This window comes from Gopherus evgoodei, chromosome 2 (genome assembly GCF_007399415.2).
Source record: "Gopherus evgoodei ecotype Sinaloan lineage chromosome 2, rGopEvg1_v1.p, whole genome shotgun sequence".
In the NCBI taxonomy this organism is placed as follows: domain Eukaryota; kingdom Metazoa; phylum Chordata; order Testudines; family Testudinidae; genus Gopherus; species Gopherus evgoodei.
Genome location: NC_044323.1, coordinates 89640815 through 89662068, shown reverse-complemented (window position 1 = coordinate 89662068; position 21254 = coordinate 89640815). Strand labels below are relative to the sequence as shown.

The 21254-nt window shown below is 40.1% G+C and overlaps 1 protein-coding gene across 1 annotated transcript in view; it reads right to left on the bottom strand.

The window, feature by feature from the left end:
- The window catches only part of BBS9 (Bardet-Biedl syndrome 9), a 493194-nt gene that overhangs the window by 232757 nt on the left and 239183 nt on the right, over window positions 1-21254 (bottom strand). Inside the window, 1 exon segment of the mRNA XM_030549388.1 lies at window positions 6639-6821. Coding sequence (XP_030405248.1) covers window positions 6639-6821 — 183 coding nt within the window.

Here is a 21254-nt window from a genome sequence, read left to right as displayed (position 1 = left end):
GAGAGGGAAAAACAGAGAAAACATGAACTGGAATTAGAAAAGGCTAAGCAACATGCTCCAGCCAATCCTAACAACCCTTCGCCAATTATGCTTCCACATCCCAAGAAATTTCCCACCTACAAGGCAGGTGATGACACTGAGGCCTCTTGGAAAATTTTGAAAGAGCCTGTCTTGGGTACAGCATCCCTGAAGACCAGTACATGGTAGAATTGAGGCCACAGCTCAGTGGACCTTTAGCAGAGGTGGCAGCTGAAATGCCTAAGGAGCAAATGAACGATTATAAACTTTTTCAAATCAATGCCAGATACAAAATGGGGATAACCCCGGATCATGCCCATCAGCGTTTCAGAATCCAAAAGTGGAAACCAGATGTGTCATTTCCCAAACACGCCTACTACGTTGGGAAAAATTATGAGGCCTGGATATCAGGACACAATGTTAAATCCTTGGAAGAACTGCACCTCCTCATACAAATGGAGCAGTTCTTGGATGGTGTTCCTGAGGACATAACACGGTACATACAAGATGGAAAACCCAAAAATCTCACCGAGGCGGGGGAGATTGGAGCCAGATGGATGAAAGTAGCAGAAAGCAAGAAAGCTACTGTCAAGGGGAACGAATACCCCAGAGGGCACACCGACCATAAACCCTACAACCGAGGGCAGCCAAAAACCCCACCCACAACCCAAGTAAAGCCACAAACACACTATTATTCCACCTCACCAGTCTCCAGTAACTCACCTCGACCCAGTGACCAGTCAGATGGAAGATGCTTTAAGTGTAATGAATTGGGACATATCAAGGCCAACTGCCCAAAGACCGCCAACCGAGTGCAGTTCATTACACCACCATCACACCAAAGATCCCCAGGCCCAGATGCTTCTCAAATACCCTTGGAGCGAAGGGAAAATTTGAGAGTGGGCGGAAAGAAGGTTACTGCGTGGAGAGACACGGGGGCACAAGTGTCAGCTATCCACCAATCCTTCGTAGACCCCAAATTCATCAACCCAAAGGCCCAAGTGACAATTTACTCCTTCATGTCACAAGCTGTAGACTTGCCTACAGCTGAACTGCCTGTCCAGTACAAAGGCTGGTCAGGAATGTGGACTTTTGCAGTCTATGACAATTATCCTATCCCCATGCTACTGGGGGAAGACTTGGCCAACCAGATGAAGCAGGCCAAAAGAGTAGGAATGGTTACACGTAGCCAAACCAGGCAAGCTTCCAGACCCATTCCTGTTCCTGAGCCGTCCACAGACGCCCCGTCTGTGTTACCAGAGACCCAGACAGAGGTAGTGGACCCGGATTTCATGCCAACCACTGAAACAGCCATAGCACCTCCAGTCCCAGGCCCGGAACTGGAACAGCAACCAGCACCAGCAATTGCAACCACATCTTCAAATTCAACGCCAGTGGGCGCCACCGAGCCAGAACTGGCAGAAGCAACAGACAGCCATACCCAAAAGGCTCAGCCAGAGCCTGAAATACCCTCAGGTGCACCAGCAGAGAGCGGTTCACCAGCAACGAAAACAACCCCATCACCTACATCGCTTCCAGAGGGACCAAGCCGAAGTCCCCAGTCTGAGGAAGAACTGGTGACCCCAGCCTCAAGGGAACAGTTCCAGACTGAGCAGAAAGCAGATGACAGCCTTCAGAAAGCTTGGGCAGCGGCACAGAGCACCCCACCGCCTCTCAGCTCTTCTAATCAATCCCGGTTTGTTATAGACCAAGGACTTTTATACAAGGAGATTCTTTCTGGTGGACACCGGGAAGAATGGCAGCCGCAAAAACAGTTGGTGGTTCCAGCTAAGTACCGGGGGAAGCTCTTAAGCTTAGCCCATGATCATCCCAGTGGCCATGCTGGGGTAAACAAAATCAAGGACCGGTTGGGGAAGTCCTTCCACTGGGAGGGGATGGGCAAGGATGTTGCCAAGTATGTCCAGTCTTGTGAGATATGCCAAAAAGTGAAGGGTGGTGGCAGCTTTACCAGGTCCAAGCTGGTAACTAAGTTTGGAGGTTTTCATGCTAACACCCATATTTTGGACGCTAAGGTCCAAATCCGGGAATATGTTATGACAAAGTTAGATTGACTTATGTGGTAACATAGACCTGCCCACAGCTCCTTAGGGATTGAGAAGGGGAAAAGAGAGGTATTTTCAGAGATCAAGGTCAGTCCTGGGGCCAGTTTTGTTCAATATCTTCATTAATGATCTGGAGGATGGTGTGGACTGCACCCTCAGCAAGTCTGCAGATGACACTAAACTGGGAGAAATGGTAGATACCTTGGAGGGTAGAGATAGGATACAGACAGATTAGAGGATTGGGCCAAAAGAAATTCGATGAGGTTCAACAAGGACAAGTGCAGAGTCCTGCACTTAGGACAGAAGAATCCCATGCACTGCTACAGACTAGGGACCGAATGGCTAGGCAGGACCTAGGGATTACAGTGGACAAGAAGCTGGATATGAGTCAACAGTGTGCCCTTGTTCCCAAGAAGGCTAACAGCATTGGGCTGTACAAGTACGGGCATTGCCAGCAGATCGAGGGATGTGATCATTCCCCTCTATTCAACATTGGTGAGGCCTCATCTGGAGTACTGTGTCCAGTTTTGGGCCCCACACTACAAGAAGGATGTGGAAAAATTGGAAAAAGTCCAGCAGAGAGTAACAAAGATGATTAGGGGGCTGGAGCACATGACTTATGAGGAGAGGCTGAGGGAACTGGGATTGTTTAGTCTGCAGAAGAGAAGAATGAGGGGGGATTTGATAGCTGCTTTCAACTACCTGAAAGGGGGTTCCAAAAAGGATGGATCTAGACTGTTCTCAGTGGTACCAGATGACAGAACAAGGAGTAATGGGTCTCAAGTTGCAGTGGGGGAGGTTTAGGTTGGATATTAGGAAAAACTTTTTCACTAGGAGGGTGGTGAAGCACTGGAATGGGTTACCTAAGGAGGTGGTGGAATCTCCTTCCCTAGAGGTTTTTACGGTAAGGCTTGACAAAGCCCTGGCTGCGAAGATTTAGTTGGGGATTGGTCCTGCTTTGAGCAGGCGGTTGGTCCTGAGGTCCCTTCCAACCCTGATATTCTATTCTATGATTCTATGACCCTCTGGTTACCAAAACACAAGAATAAAGCACAATCTTTGTTTTCAGGAACTCTATTTTGAAAGAATGCACTATTCTTTTTATTTTGACATATCTTTGTAGGTGGCAAAACCAGACTTTATTTCAGTTAAGAGTACGTAAACCATGAAATCGTCTGCAGTAGGAACTGTTTACTAGTCTGAGAGGCTATTTATTGCCAATGGGAACTCGAAATACTGAATTACTCTTATGCTAAGTGTCTAAATGAAGTGCCTGGCAGGTCCAGAAAACAAGAAGCAATCTCTTCTAAATGGAATGACATGTATGAGAATAATGTTGACGTTATGGTTAGAACTTTTTTTTTTTTAACAGTAATTGTATGTTCTAAACATTTTCCCTTTATTAAAAAAGCACTTTCTGAGTTTAATGTTCATGAAGCAGAAAATATTCTAGAGAGGTATATTGTATCCAAACTATCTTCTAACACATTCCACCCAAATACAAATACAACAAACCATTGTGCAGAATTATTTGAAGAGTAAATAAAAATTCTTCAGAGTATTTTCTTTCACCACATTCCACTCAACTGCTTGTGGGGAAACCTGAACACTAGCTGGGAGCTTCTGTCTGTAAATACCATTGGTATGTCAGAAGCTTCCCTCCCCTCATCTAAACTTCTCTTTAAATTACATTCAGATTTTTGCGGTACCATAATAACTACAATATGGGATGTATTTCAATAGTTTGGTAAAGGTTTCTTTTAAATTTCCAACCCATTATTTCAGGTTTACATTTGTCACCCCAGACTCTCTGCAGATTCACATCCCCACAACATTTATATGTGAGGTCTTGCATCGTAACATGTAAAATTGTGACCTACTATATCAAAGCCACATCGAGATACATATGAAAGTGGCATCTTTTATTGTTAAGATCTGTAACAGATTTTCCCATGTTGTACCAGAAAATGTGTCAAAGCAATACAGCCCTAATGGAACAATAAAAGTGAGCCATGCAAAACCAGATAGTTTCCACTTTCAGGGGACTCGAACCTTTTGCTGATTTAGTTCATGTGAATTTACACCCCTGAATTTTTCACTTTGAGTTTCAGGTTTCAGTAAGTCCAAACACCAAAGACCAAATACCCACTGTTGTTTTCCCAGGTTTGGGGTAAAAAACATGTGAAACACCAAGTTTCACTTGTTTCCTAGTTAAAACAATGGGTATTCCTAGGTGCATCTGGAACTTAGCCCAAGCTTGCTAAAATGGCTACTGACCAGCCCAAAATTTTGGATATGTAATGAAACCTGAATTCAGTTTACATTGTAATAGATCAGCACAGATTATTATAACGCGATTGTGAATTAAGAGTATGAAATCGAATATTATAATGGATTTTTAGATTTTTTTTTTAAGTCTTCCATTTTGTTTTCATTAAATATATTTCCTCATTCAATTCTGACAGGAGTTGTACAATATTGTGTACATTTAAAAGAGAGATGTGTGTCAAACTTCTCTTCAAACTGCAGGATGGATTTCTTAATGGCAATGTGCTTCTCTAGTGCATGGTCTGTATATTTACACACAACCACAGAGCGCTAAGATAGTTATATACATTAAACAAGTACAGAATACGATAGAGATCTGCACACAGATGATATAGTCACAGTATGGACTGGATGTGAGAATTTTACTGTTCAGTAAGATTATGTCTTGTAACTCATATCTCTCATATAAACAAATTGTGCCATATATTTTTCTTATTGATAAAACACAGGATAATATTGTCACGTTCTGGGGTGCAATCCAGAACATGACAGTGAGGGGTTATGTCACTGCCTGCTCTGTAACCCTTAGTGCCTCAAAAAGCTCGGCTGCTGTAGTTCTTGTATCAGAACGCTGCCAGCCAGCATTCCAATATGTACTGAGTGTCAATGGGTTAAGCAGCTCTGACTCAGCAACCTACCCCCGTTACAAAATTGCAGGAGGGTTTTGCCACTTTTGTCTGTTTACAGGACATAATATAAGAGAATATCCATAATTTACCTGTAGAACTGTAACAAACATTTCACAGTGACATTAATGACGAGTGTGTTATTAGAGTTCAAACAATATATTACATCACCTTTTCAATAAATATCATGGCACCAGTGTGAGCGGTGTAGTGAGTATGTCAAGCCTGACAAAAGTTGTTGACATAGAGTAATGAATCACAAACGGGCCTCAGGACACAATTGTTTAAGGCTCTATGTGGCCTTGAAGATACTTAACATCTATGTGTTTTTAGTATCTTCATCTATAAAATGATGCTATTTACCTATCTTGTAGGGTGCTGTGAGGAATAATTAGATACCGGTGAAAGGCTTTGAAAATGTAAAGCTTTTAATTATTAGCTTGTAAGATAAATATTTTTCATGTGCTTTATTAATAAAAGATATTGAATATTACCACTAACAATCTGTGTTCCTTGAAAATTCATCTGCTCTTCTTCTCCATTTGTCACTAATAATCCTTTCTTTATGACATTCTTTTCAAGAGTTCACCTTCTCCTGTCTATTCTCTACATGAAATCGTAATCCTAAATCCTGTCTGTGATGTAATAAGTGACTGCTGTGGAAGTTACTACAAAGATTGTTTTCTGACAAAGGCTCAAAGGAAAAATTAACAGAAATATAGACTACACTATGCAAGCACTATGGTCTATATAGTTAATATTTTCAAACGTGGTTTTTAGTAGGTCTTTTAAAACAAGATGCCATTTGCCATACAGGGAGTGTGTTTTTAAGGATGTCGTATTTTAATCTAAGGTCTTGTGTAGGCTATGGATTTGCCTTAGTAACAGCCAATGATGTAGTGGGTGCAGTCTAAAAAAGCTGCTATTTGCACAAGTGGTGCTTACCCCAAGTTTAAAACCAAGGTAAATCATAATATACAAAAAGAACAGGAGTACTTGTGGCACCTTAGAGATGAACAAATTTATTTCAGCATAAGCTTTCGTGGGCTACAGCTCACTTCTTCGGATGCATAATATACAGCAACTTTGCCTGTTTACAGATGGGGGTTGCTCCAGTGCAGCTACACTGGCGGCTAGACACCAATGACTATAACTGCGGCAAATCCACAATGTAGATAATCCCTACTTACAACTCATTCAAATGATAACAAAACTACAAAACTATTATCACAATTGCTATCAGCATTTAAATAGATGTATTTAGATATATTAGCTATATTAGATATATTAAGTCTTTCTATTTGGTTTGACAAGCAAGGACTGGTTTACTTGAAAGTTAATTGGTAGCATGCAAACCTTGAGATGTACAAATCAAAGGCTTCACCGCAGCTGATGAAGAAGAATGGATTTAAAGTAGACTCAACCAAATCTTAAAATAACCCTTCTAAATAAAGTTTTTTCGATACAGTATAGTGGGAAGGGAAATATAACATTCCATTAAAAGGAATGGCCATTTGCAGAACACATTGGGAAAACCAAGTTAATCGATCAGTTTGTATTTTTCCACATATCCAGATTTTCAGTAAATCTCACAGATCCTTACCAGCTCTTGGGTATCCTGCATTAATGGCAAAAACGTAGCTTCCAGAATAGTAACTTGGTCAGTGCTGAGTTTCTGCCACAGACTAATCAGCATAATCACCAGCTGGGTGGCACTTTTCAACTTTGTGAATGCTTGGAACATATTGGCTTGGTTTTCCTCTGCCGCATCTGCTAGAGCTATTATCTGCAAAAATCACAAACTTCTGTTAGATATAATTTTACCATTCTTAACACTTCACACATTACATTTGGCACATTCTTGTTTTTCTTTAGAAAGACCTGATGAACTTTGTCTTCCATAAACACAAGTCACAGAAAGTATTAAATAAGTTATCATTTGTCAAGGTAATTTAAAATACATGTGGCAGTGGGATTAATCAATAAATTCAGTTGGTGTAGAGAGGATTCTGTTTAATGCATATTCTACAATACGGCACTCTTCAGGTTGATTCCCATAATCTAATGTAATACAATCGTCCCTAACCAACTGTAAACATTGAGGATTATACCACACATGATGTTAATCACTGTTTGACCAACATCCTGGTAGGGCTCATAATCAAAAGTATTAGATTTATTTCATTTCTTTTAAAACTGTAATTTAATATGTCAGTTATTTCTATATGGAAAAAATTGCCACATTTTTATTTTATTAGGTGGGGTTGTATGCATAGTATGGGCTAGTTCAGCATTATACCAATAATGTAGATGCTCTGGCATATGATTGGTTGGGTGATGTCATTTTTAACACCAGTGTAGAATACTGGACTACACAGACCTTGAAAAGAAAATTAGGTGTATGCTCGCTTTAAATATCAGCTCCTTTTCCTGTAAACTGCCATGATATTTTTATCCTCTTCAGTACTCAGTGGAAAAAACTAGAAGCAGAACCTGAGAGGAAAACTTGAAACTGCTAAATGGAATTTTACTAATATTAGATGTGTTTTGTCATGACAGACACTACTGTCCATTTTCTACAAATGTATGCATGGCAGTACCTTGCAGAAATGTGAGAAAAATAACTAATATTTGTTTGAAATATAGATTACAAAGTGTAGAATCCTAAGGGCTTTATCTATGAAACTCACTATTGCTTTCTTCAAGATAATCTCCTATCATTTCAATGTAATTTTATGTACCAGCAACATATTTTCCATGCTATGCATAGACTGAATTTAAAGGATATAAGCATTGCTGGTGGCTAAAGTGGGGTTTGAGCCACAACTTCCAAGACACTTTTTAATCTCAGCTACTGATATTACATATTGCCTCCAAAAGGTTGGTTTTCAAAGGTGGTGACCATCTGCAGCCGCCATTTGAATCAATGCACAGCACTTCTTCAAAATCAGACTCATAACCTCTTTCTTCGTATGTTTACTCATCTGCAAAAAGACAATGCCTACTTAACAGGGATGTTGTGAGACTTAATTTTGTAAAGTGCTTTGTGATGTTTTCATGAAAGTCCCTACAGAAGTGCAAAGTATAATTAGTATTAGAACATAATTAATTTATAAAGGAAAGCTAGGATAGAATGGGGGGAAGGATAGCTCAGTGGTTTTGAGCATTGGCCTGCTAAACCCAGGGTTGTGAGTTCAATCCTTAAGGAGGCCATTTAGGGATCTGGGGCAAAAATCTGTCAGGGGGTTGCACTAGATGACCTTCTGAGGTCCCTTCCAACCCTGATATTCTATGATAGTGAACTTCAATAGGTTGAGCTATGTGAAAAGGAAAAATACTATACAATGTATCTTCAGCCTGGAAACAAACCCAACCAGTTTTGGTGAAGGAAAATTATTTTTAATGTGCAACATTGGCAGCACAGATGGGGGTGTTTCCTAGGTGTTTTCAGGTGAACATGGAACTAAAGATATAGTGAATTTTAGGAAAAAATAAATTATTTCAAACAAAAAGTGTTGGTTGCTTTTGTTCTAGATTTTAATGTGTACATTTCCAAATAAAATGGAGAACCCCAAGGACATCCAAGTCCAAACACTATATTAACTAAAGCCAAGTAATGATGCAGACACCCAGTTAGTTAAACTAAGGGAAAAAGTTCAACTCATAAAAAGTAGAGTGAAATTAATCCCAAATGGTGAGAACTGCCCTAATATGCTCTAAAATTGGTTACAGGAAAGCAACAGCATCATAGACATTAATCATATAGTATGAACAGGGTCACATCCAGCAACTTTACCTAAATCTCATGGCACTGTTCGCATGCAGTACAGCCACCACATCGCAACTGTCAGCCAACCACAGAAAGATGGCACAAGGCCAGAGCAGGTAAAAAAATCTACATGCTCACTCAGTCACTGGAGATTAGCAGTGGGGCAAAAGCTACATACAAGCTATGAGGCCTCAGCAGGCCTCTCAAGAACTGGACGTTAATTTTAATTCACACAAACACATACACACATACACAACAGCAATGAGAGAAATGCAGCACTGTAAGAAACTGAGATAAATGCAGCACTGTTATGCACATTTGACCACTTTACCCACTAATCCAGAGTGGCTCTGTTTTTAATTTTTCTGAAAGGACAACTGTAGGCAATTGTTCCTTTGCCCCAAGAACCCTCTCAAGGGGCACTAAAGGGATCTGTTTTTACAATGTTCCTGTTCAATTGTTTTGAGACTGGTGAAAGGGAAAAGTGAGGAAAGATGAGCTGAGATGTATTTTCTATGACACCCAGCACTATGCCACTATCATATTGTACCAGGCTAGTGTTGTGTAATGAATAACTCGGAGTCATTATGAGCTTGGTGCTTGGACGGGGGCTATGACTTAGCCTAGATTAGATGCAACTAATGTTGGTGGGTTGGAGGAAGCAGCTGGAATAGATGACAATCTATCAACACCCATAAGTGAGAGAGTGTGACAGCCATTTGTAACCAGTGCACAATTTGGGTACCTTATTAGATCCCAAGCAGTTGCCCATTGATGCCCAAATAGCAGCCATGGACAAGATCACTTTCTTTTATTTGCACTTAATGAACAGGGTGGGATTTTTTTTTTCCTTTTGGAGACACATCTTGCCACAGTTATCTATTGCTTTGTCTTCAAGATTACCACTATTGTAATGAGTTACATTTTGAGACCACTTGAAAACTAAAGCTAGTGCAAAATGAAGTGTCCCACTTACTAAGTGGAATTTCAGATCGGTACTCTGGGATAAGCACTAACATCAATACATTTCTGTTTGAGAAATCAAGATGCTGGTTTTAACTTATAAACCCTAAGTAGTCTGGGGGGGGGGGGGGGTCATCTGAATTACAGCCTCACACCCTGGGCTATACTGCCCCAAATGACATCATCTGATTCACTTGAGTTTGAGCCCATCAATAGAAATGAAAAGGAGCTGTTGGCTTTGATTTCTACATGAGGGATGTTCCACTTTGGAGTCTGCTCTAAAACTTGTCTCAAAATAACCCACATTTGTAAAATTTTCAGTCAGACAGCCAGGTTCATCTGCTTCCCAGGATTTGGGGAGTGGGGTGAGCTGAATCTTGGAGTGGCTTGATTACCATTGCTTACAGTGAAATGGTCTTATTGTTTGATGTTTTATTTGTCAATGAGGCAAGGCAGCCTCTTCCAATATAATTGTGAGTTATGTCCAAGGGATGCACACCTTTATATGTTTTAAAAATCTAAGTAAATATCTAGAATAGAAAAGAATTCAATGAATAAATAAATGAATCCGCCTCCCTGGAACTACTTTTAACATGCCAAATCTCCGAAGAGTTTTAAGAGGGAGCTTTTTAAAAATCTACCTGCCACAAGAATGTTTTCTTCTTTGTCCCAAAATTACTCTGTTCTGAGATGCACAATATGCAAAATGGTTTTGCATCACTGAAACGCTTAAATTCCTAAGGAGACAGGGTGGTCTTGGTGTGTTGCAACCCTCAAACACATGCCAATGAAATCTTTCTACCACACCATCATGTATTATACATATACATTATTCCACCCAGCACTTATAGAGAAACCAAAGGAAAGAACAGCTTTTCAGTCTAAATCTCTACTTATAGATGAGGAATTGCAAACATGAAGCTTCACGAGATCTGAAACATCTGGGATTATAAAGATTTTATTACCATGAAATAATATATGTCTACACTGACAATCTCAGTTTCAAACCCAATCTCTATAATTAGACAGGGTAAACGTTACAAGGAGAATACCCCTTGAGGTCTGTTCTGAACTAGATGTCTTAGTAATATAGAATGCAGCTGGGACAGCTTCCATAATCTTTGCAATGCAATCCTCATCCAGATCCACACATGGTTTCACTCTCAATGTATAGGATTAAAAAATAAACCTTTGCTTAGAGAGGAAAATTTCTTCAAACAATTCCTAAGACATCAGGTAAATGTCTTTAAGAGTTCTTCTAAGAAGCTTCATTCAGACTCTTAGGAAATTTGTGAAAGTATAGGTGCTTAGAACTTTTTCCAGAATCTCAAAGTAAGTTCCACATTTTAATATTTCCTCTTCACTGGACGTTATTTCTAATAACCACTTTTACTATGCGGGAAAAATTAGAATCTTTGTCTCTGCAAACTGAGATTCTTCAGTCTCCTTAGATTCTACTATGGTTTCTCTCTAATTTCTAAACTACTTCAAGTTTATCAATTTTTCCATCTGCTCATTGTTTCAGATAACATCTTCTTTACTTTCTGTATAAACATGCATAAAGTAACAAAGCAAGGAAACTTCGTCTTCGCTTACAGTAGAGGCCTTTCTATGTCCCTTATTTCTTCATGACTGCAAGCAAGCTTTAGCTCCACTGTCCCTTACTGTCACTAATATGGCTGTAGTACATGAATTTTCATTTGATCAGATAGCCTCTAGAAAAGAGTCCATCAATCCAATACAAGGCCCATTACTGGACAGTCAGGTTTTTTTCCCCTTAGCCTCTTGTTTCTTGGAAACATAAAGGCTACACCCAAAAGATAACCAAAAAACAGGTTTCACGAAACCTCCAGATTCAAAGCAGTAGAAGAGGGGGAAATGACTGGCAGAGCAAAGATCAAAGAGACATTGGCAAAGGCCGAAAGCATAGCATCTGGTATAATATTTGTTTAAAAGTTGATCACAATTTTCTTTTCATTTATGGCCTTTTTTGTGAACTCTTTTCTGGCTGACCAAATTCTAACCCTCTTCCAATAAACCAATCTACAGTAAAGCTAAACTCTGCTTTTAAAAAAAAGTTATTAATGGAAGCACATTGTAAAAAAGAAACAACACCCAAGAATAAATATTCTCTACATCAAGGACACGCATTTAACACACTTCCATTAAAATTTCACATTCATAGTTGGCAAGGGCAAAGCTCGACTCCAGAAGTGTTTTTATAATATTCTGAGAAATTCGTAGACTTCACCCTCCATGAGTAACACCAACAAGATTTGTTCCAAATAATTTCTAAGTAAAGAGACTTTGTTATGGTTTCTGTATATCATATTCACGTTGGAAGATGTGTCAAAGGTTAACTGCTTGGTTTTCCTGCATGTCACCTTTAGTCAGTACTTCATTTCTGCCGGGGCATGTCAGGGCCAAGCCCCAGCACCTCTAGTCATGGCAGTTCGTAGCCCGGGCACCTCTAGGCTTGCTGCATCAGTTATGAAAGTAAACAAATTGCCTGATCCCCAGCATCTCTTTCATTACAAAGTAAGCACTGCCTTTAGTCCTTTGAAAAATGACTAGTGGATTTTGAGTGCTTCAGTTTTTGGTTGCCCAACTTAAGGCACCTAAAAGGTTCTGATTTTCAGAGCCAGCTCCCCATATTCCTAAATGTACATACTCAAAATCACTTTTGGAACAAAAAAAATGTGTAAACACACACACACACACACACACACACACACACACACACACACACACACACACACACACACACACACACACACACACACACACTCACACAGAGTTAGTTCTGTTTTCTCCAAACAGGAATGTTTATTTCTGTCACACAGGCCAGTTCTGGTAGGTGCTTATTTTCCACAGAAGTCAATGGGAATTGTAGGTATCTGGAATTTCCTAGAATCAGTGTTTGGTAGTTATTTATGTAAGGCAAGAGTCTTCATCAAGGAATGCATCAGAAATATAATTATTCTGATGAGACATGGACCCACCCATTACAAAACAAACAGTTATTGAGTGCCAATTAATTCTGCAACCAATGTTACTGATGGCCTCTTGCAGGCCTCCTAGTGGCTGGGTGTAGTACCTCACGCCTTTCTCACCTCTGGTGCTTCTGGTGCCCCCTGTAGGCTGATCTTGGTAGCTTCTTAGTGGCTTGATGCTTTGGCCAAGTCACAAAGTCCAAATGAATCCCTTCCAGTGTATTAAAGAATCCAGGATTCTGGATCTCCCTAGGGTCTTCAGCCCAGCTCTGGGCCTTTTAAATTCAGCCCTTTGGTAGGGTGCCCAAATAAGCCCTATCCCTTTTGGGGTTTATGCCACTTTATCTATGATGGCAGGGGAGTCTGGGCCCACCCAATACTCCAGGTTCCAACCCAGAAACCCTATAAACAGCAGCCATGTCTGACTCAACTTCAATCCTCTGATGCTCTTTCCATGGGACTCTTCTTACTGGGCCCCTTTAGCTCCAGACCTATCTCAGGGCCAACAGCCTCAGGTTCTTCTTCCTCTGCAGTTTCAATGTAAACTCAGTTAGCCCTACATTCTGACTACTTTTCAGGCTCCTTTGAACAGCAGGGCCGGCTCCAGGGGTTTTGCCGCCCTAAGCAGCCAAAAATAAATAAATAAATAAAAATAAAAAGCCGCTATTGCGATCTGCAGCAATTCAGTGGGAGGTCCTTCGCTCCGAGTGGGAGTGAGGGACCCTCTGCCAAATTGCCGCCGAATCCCTGAAAATGCTGCCCCACTTCCGAGTTGCCACCCCAAGCACCTGCTTGATAAGCTGGTGCCTGGAGCCAGCCCTGTTGAACAGCCAGGAACTGATCTGCTAACACTCTGCAGCTCCATTTATATGAACGTGCTGGGCTCTGATTGGCTGTTCCGAGCCTTTGGAGGACCAGGTCTCTCTAGCTTCCAAGATGGCTGACCTCATGAGATTTCTCTAGGCAGGCCTGGAGAACCCATCTTTGCTACTCTTTTCCTCCCAGCAGGGGCCACAAAGGTCTGGTACACCATATCACAGTGCCCCACAATTAAAACTTAAATTAGGTGGAAGACTATTTGCTACTAATGACTGCTTCAGAAGGCAAAGTCATCCTGTGTTTGGAAACAGTCATGCAAGCTGAAATACTGATCATGAGTTCATAGATCTCTTTTGATAATTATTCTTAGACAAATTCCTCACGACATACGTAACACCAATATCTCCTTCATCCAACCCCTTTCCAGTATGTTTAAAGATAAGTAGGTCAAGTACCTCCTAAATTAGTTTTTTGTTGATACCTGTGCTAATAGAAAGCATAATAGTAGAGAATATAGGATGTCAGAGATTCCCTAGTTCATTCCTATGAAAACAGATCACTATTATTTATCATTATACATTTTGGAGAAGGAAAAAGAATTCAATACTATGTCCTACTACACTTTTTTCCATGGTCATCTAAAAAAAACTTACCAGTCACATATCTTGTGTTACACATCTAAATGGCATTTTGGGTCACAATGTATTAACTTTTTCTGCCTGAATTAATGTTCAATTTGTGTATATAGCACCTAGCTACATGATTGGCACACTAGAAATAAACACTGTTAGAACAGACACGATTGTCTGATAGTATTGGTAATTTATTTTTAAAAGCTCTAATGTCCTTTACTTCAGAGTATAATTTATTTTTCCATAGCACCTTTCATGCAGAATTCTCAAAGTTGTTTATAAAGCAATGAGATGAACACTAGCAGGAAAGAGTCTGTGTAGACAAGCAGAGACAACAATTAATGTGCACAGCACCTTGGACATCTGAACCTGCTTTATGAAATGTAGGCCAGGATGCCATAGTCAAAAAGTTATCTTTATTTACACCCTGCCCACAAACTTCTGGGCATTAATGTATATCAGGGGTCAGCAACCTTTCAGAAGTGCTGTGCCGAGTCTTCATTTATTCACTCTAATTTAAGGTTTCGCGTGCCAGTAATACATTTTAACGTTTTTAGGTCTCTTTCTATAAGTCTATAATATGTAACTAAACTATTGTTGTATGTAAAGTAAATAAGGTTTTTAAAATGTTTAAGAAGCTTCATTTAAAATTAAATTAAAATGCAGAGCCCCCCGGACCTGTGGCCAGGACCCAGACAGCGTGAGCACCACTGAAAATCAGCTCACGTGCCGCCTTCAGCACCCGTGCCATAGGTTGCCTACTCCAGATGTATATGTTACTTCCAAAGGAGAGTACTATCAACACTTCAACATTACCATAGTACTGCACTGCATTACATATCAGCCTAAGTTTTCATTTGGGACTTCAGCCTATGAATACCTGACCCTGAGATAAGAGTGCCAGTTAGCACTAACTGTGATGGTGCTTTTTGAGACGTTAGCAGATGTCCACCATAAACCAGATAGACTGTCAACCAGTGGTTTCCCCAGGAATTGAAATTTGAATTTACAGGGGGGGTGTCAGGACCAATGAGATAAATAAAAAAAAAATGAATAAAGAAAATGTTTTGTTAGGATTATGCAAATTTAACATAAGAATAATGTAAGTTACACCAAAACACATAACAGATTTAGATTTCTAAAAAAAAATAATTTTTTTTAAATGTATTTAATTTAAATTGACTTTTGAAAAGTAAGCCATCATGGATAAGAGGGCAGTCCTCTCATGGATCAGTAACTGGTTAAAAGATGGGAAGCAAAGGGTAGGAATAAATTATCAGTTTTCAGAATGGAGAGAGATAAATAGTGGTATCCTTGAGGGGTCAGTACTGGGACCAGTACTGTTCAACATATTCATCTGGAAAAATGGGTAAACAGTGAGGTGGCAAAATTTGCAGATGATACAGAACTATTCAGGATAGTTAAGTCCCAGGCAGACTGCGAAGAGCTACAAAGGGATCTCACAAAACTAGGTGACTGGGCAACAAAATGGCAATTGAAATCCAATGTTGATAAATGCAAAGTAATGCACATTGGAAAGCAATCTCAACTATACATACACAATGCTGGCATCTGAATTAGCTGTTAACACTCACGAAAGAGATCTTGGAGTCACTGTGGATAGTTCTCTGAAAACATCCACTCAATGTGCAGCAGCAGTCACAAAAGCAAACAATGTTGGGAATCATTAAGAAAGGGATAGATAATAAGACAGAAAATATCATATTGCCTCTATATAAATCCATGGTACACGCACACCTTGAATAGTGTGTGCAGATCTGGTCACCCATCCTAAAAATATATATTGGAATTGGAAAAGGTACAGAGATGGGCAACTAAAATAATCAGGGGTATGAAACTGGAGGAGAGATTTAAATGACTGGGAATTTTCAGCTTAGAAAAGAGATGACTAATGGGGATATGATAGAGGTCTACAAAATCTTGACTGGTGCGAAGAAAGTGAATAAGGAAATTTTATTTAATCCTTCACATAACACAAGAACTAGCAGTCACCCAATGAAATTAATAGGCAGCAGGTTTTAAAAAAACAAAAGGAAGTACTCCTTCACACAATATAAAGTCAACCCAGGGAACTCTTTGCCAGAGGATGCTGTGAAGACCAAAACTATAATAGGATTATAAAAAGAACTAGATACATTCCTGGAGAATAGGTCCATCTGTGGCTATTAACCAGGATAGAGAGGGATGCAACACCATGCTCTGAGTGTCCCTAGCCTGTTTGCCAGAAGCTGGGAATGGGCAACAGGGGATGGTCACTTGATGATTACCTGTTCTGTTCATTCCCTCTGAAGCACCTGGCCTTGACCATTGTTGTAAGACAGGGTACTGGGCTATATGGACCATTGATTTGACCCAGTATGATCATTCTTATGTAAAAATTAATTATAATAATAAAAATGCTTAGTACAGAAACTCCCCAACATAATGACCTCCAAAGATAGCAACAATGTGAGATAACCTTGGCAAATAATGCATTTTAAAAATCCTGGCCTACTAGGAAACATATTTATATAAGTTTCCATTCTCAGTCACAAATCTAACATTCTGGAGCAAAGTGACTAAAATATAGTCCAACAAACAAATGTTTATTTAACACGCCCCTCACTTTTCCCTCTACCGCATTCCACTCACTGGCGTTGATCTTGGTCAGTGGAGACTCAGAGTTTAGAGGTGCTTTCACATGAGTACACCTCCTAGGTTGGGGACAAGAAGGCACCTTGCTTGTTCCTCCAACTGCTCACTGTTCGCTCTGGCCACGTCTGTTCATTGTGCCACTGTTCACTCCACCGCTCTGTTGCCAATGGCCCTGCGCAGTCACCTTCTGCTGCCACCTGCCACTGTGACCTCTACGAGTTGGTCTCTTGAGGTTCCACCAGCTCTCAGTGTGGGAACCTTGCTCGCTGCTAGTGCAGTCTGGGCTGTCTCTTACACAGAAACACTGTACCCACAGGAACACTGTCTCCACAACAGGACTAAGCACTTAGACCTGATTGTCAGTGATTTCAGCTGCAGTGGTCACTTAACAGAACAAAAGACTCTCTATGGAGCCCAATCAGCTCTGTCTTTAAACAGTGGAGAGGGACTGGTCCCCACTTCCTCTCTTGATGCCTTCAAATCATCACAGGCTAAGTACAGTTCTACTGCCCTTTACTCATACAATAAGAACATTTCATCCCCCATTCCCCCCACATTCAAGTGGTTTGTAACCCAACCCCAGCCAAAATCTATCACTTGGACAACACAGATCTGTTTGCTGGATACCTAGGTAAATTAAGTGTGAATGTAAATATAATCTGGCCCTGAAGCCTTTCCCCACAGCCCCAGCTCATCACTAGTTGTCAGGGAGAGCTCATTTAGACTTTGTTTATAAATCATCATTTGAAATTCTTAGGTTGGCCAACATCACCGAAATGAATGCACTGACATCATAAAAAACAACAGCTGTATAAGGAAGCAAGGAAGCTAGTCTATGTTCATACTTTTCAAATCTATTATACTTTTTCAGATACACATATTTTATCATACACTGTATAAGCTTTTAAAGTGTGTATTAATGTTTCAGTTTAAATTCAGATTTCCAAACAGTCACTAAATTGGTATGTAACTAGCTCACAAAACTGGGGGGGTGTTGGGGAAATTCAGGGGGGGTGTAGGGAAATCACTGCCGTCAACCCGTTTCTCCTAGGAAATGCTATTAAATCACTAGTAACAGCGATGTTAATAAGCAGCTGAATTTGGATAAAATGACAGCTATTATTTCAAGCATTCAAAGAAAGAGGTTACAAAAATCTGAAGGCGTGATACAATCTTGGTGCTTTAACAGTACAGTACAGATTTTTTTTTTAAAAGAACAATCAATAAGCAAACAGGTTTCCATTCTTAAGGTTTTATTCCTCAAACCTCTTTGGTAGCACTAGAAAGATTTCAAAAGGGGTATTGTATACTATCTATAGGACAGAGATGGATTCTACTCAGTGGATTGAAAAAAGGGATATGATTGGTAGAAACCCAGATTAAATCACTTAACAGACTGATGTCAAGCAATTCAGTAGGAAGTCTCCATTATGGCTGGACCCAGGGGATATGAACAAGCCAGGCTAGTGAAAGCCAAGCATGAAACAAATCTGGGGTGCTCCATCTTATGTGAATGTACGGATACCAGTGGCACCAAGTATATACCTAAAGTAGGTATTGCTGCGCTGCTCTACGAATCATATCTATCAATAAAAAAAGAATCTTAAGAAATGTTCCATTTACATGTGGGCAATACTAAAGCACTTGCAACGTAAGTCTTAGATTTCTTGCATATTTAGTTTGGATTTTAAATGTATCTTAGGATTTTATATTGCTGCCCTTCACCATACTATCTATATGCCTCCCATGTAAAATAAATAGCAAAGTGAAGTGAAGTGCCCAGTTGACTTCATGGAGTCTCTCTAGCACATCTTTTTGCAAAACTGTTTCAGATAGGGTTGGGGGGGGGTGTTTTTACCTTTCTTAATTTACTTTTACTTTTTTGGTAATTGATTATTTATTTCAGAGGCTTTTGTGGGGGAGGTTGTTTTACTTTTTGTTTAGTTGGGGTTTTTTGAGTAGAAGGGGGTGACAAATAGGTATAATATAAATATACTGCAAAGAGGAACCTGCCAAGGTAGAGTGTGCGCACTGGGAGGAAAGGAGAGAAAGTACAGCCCCCCAATACCCTCCTGGACCCAAACTGTGCAGGGGAGAACCCATACACACTCTGGGGGCACTAGGACCCAGGTGGTCTCTCTCCTCACCACCAAGTGGGCTTGGGGAAAAGCTGCATAGAGGAGTCAGGCAGAGACCCCAGCTGGTAGATGCAGAAGCAGCCAGAGCAGGGACCTTGGGAGTCCCTTGGAGAACTTGCTACAGTTTGAACTCAATTTTCTCTGCTCTGTGATAACTGGCTGTTTGCTCCAACCCTACCCATTCATCACCATCTCTTTACCTCAGAATCACTCCTCCAGCCATCTTCTCCCTCCCAGTTCCCCTCACTCTCTCTTCTCTTTAGCTTATCTCCTCCTAACTAAACCCACAAAATAAGTAAATCAATCAATCAAGGAACTCACATGCTGTTTGTTGGCATCAGATTGTTCACTCTGCTTATGTGTTCTACTTCTTTCCTCACCCTTTGTCTATCTTGTCCCTTTAGAGTAAGCTCTTTAGGGCAGAGATCCTTTTTGTTCTGTGTTTGACCAATGCACAGTGGGATCCTGGGCCTGACTAGGGCTCCCAAGCACTACAATATATAATAATGAATGTATTGAGCACCCTCTTGCCAGTCTATCCACAAGGAAGTATCTCAGCCTGCAAGCAAGCAAATGCCTGTTAATTGCTAAAATAAGGGAAAGAGGGAGAATGGAAATAGATTATAAAATAAAGCAGTGGATAGTTTTTTCCAAAATACATGTAATTCTTCCCAATACATTCAAAAGTGAATTCTACTGTATATCTAAATTGAAAGGTAGAGTTATAAAATTAGTAGCTTATCTAAGGAAAAGAACATCTGGTACAAATTATATAGAACTCGAGAAGCCAATGACTTACAATGAATCCTTTACTTATAGTTTCAAAACAAAAATGTTAAGTACTAGGATGTGCCAAATTATGTACACAGATACATGGAAAGGAACTTCTAATAGTCAATTAACATAGAGGACAGAGCGACTTTCACTGCAGAGTTGCTCTCTGAATTAGCAGCTCTCTAATAAAAAAAAATGATAAACCAAACACCAGCTGGCTTTATATCACTGAATAATATATTATGACCTTATGTAATAATGAAGAGGTGTTGTTTTTATTTTAAAGTATTTTGCTTAATTTATAAATCTGCCAAATCAGACAGTGAATCTAAAACAGATATTTTCTATGTGTAAATTCTCCTGCAAAATTCTCAATGCTTTCAACTCCCATGAAGAAAGGGTAGTTACAAATTAAAGTGCTCAATACCTCCCAGATGTTACTTGAACCTTAATTCTACAAACATTTATGCGTGTGCTTAACTTTAAGAATTATGGATGAAAGCCTGATTTCACTGAAGTTAATGGGAGTTTCGTCATTGACTTCAGGGGATTTGTCTACACTGCAATAAAAACCCATAGCACCAAGGCTCAGGTCAGCAGGGTCCCCCCCAGGTCTGACCTTGCAGGGTCTCAGAGTCCAGACATCTATACTGCAGTTTTATCAACCCGCAGCCCAAGCACGCAGGCCCAAGTCAGATGACCTGGGACAACTGTGGGTCTTTCACAGCAGTGTACACATACCCAGTGAGGCCAGGATACAATCCTATGAGTAATGCCATTCACTTCAGTGGGGCTATTCATGTGTTTGCAGAATCAGGGTGTTAGATATCAGGATCTAGTTCAGTGTAAAAATCAAGATTAAAAAACAGATGATCAGTATGTCACAGGGGTGTGTAGTACATAATGTTATCTCCAAAAACAGTCTTTTTTTTCCAATACTCATATTATATTGTATAAATATAGGATAAATGTATTCTCTAGCTCAGAAAGTCCTTTAAAAGATTTTATGCAAACAAACCCTAGCAGTAACATACCACCAATAATTTCATTTACTTATGAACAAACAAACCCTATTTCTATTCCACCTTAATGAACTGATGAAAATATCACTGCACAGATGCTGCCAGATCAAGAAAACCAACTAATTTCAGTTAAACACTGAAGTCCACAGGCTAAATTCCAATTCTTGTTACAACTTTCATTTGAAATTTTTTCACTTCTGCCTGAGTATGTAGTTGGATAGTAGTCTTACTGCAAGATAAACCCAAGAAAGAAACCAACAGGACTCCACTGGCCATCACATACAGTCCCCAGCTAAAACCCCTCCAACGCAACATCAGGGATCTACAACCCATCCTGGACAATGATCCCTTACTTTCACAGGCCTTGGGTGGCAGGTCAGTTCTCACCCACGGACAACCTGCCAGCCTGAAGCATATTCTCACCAGTAACTGCACACCGCACCATAGAAACTCT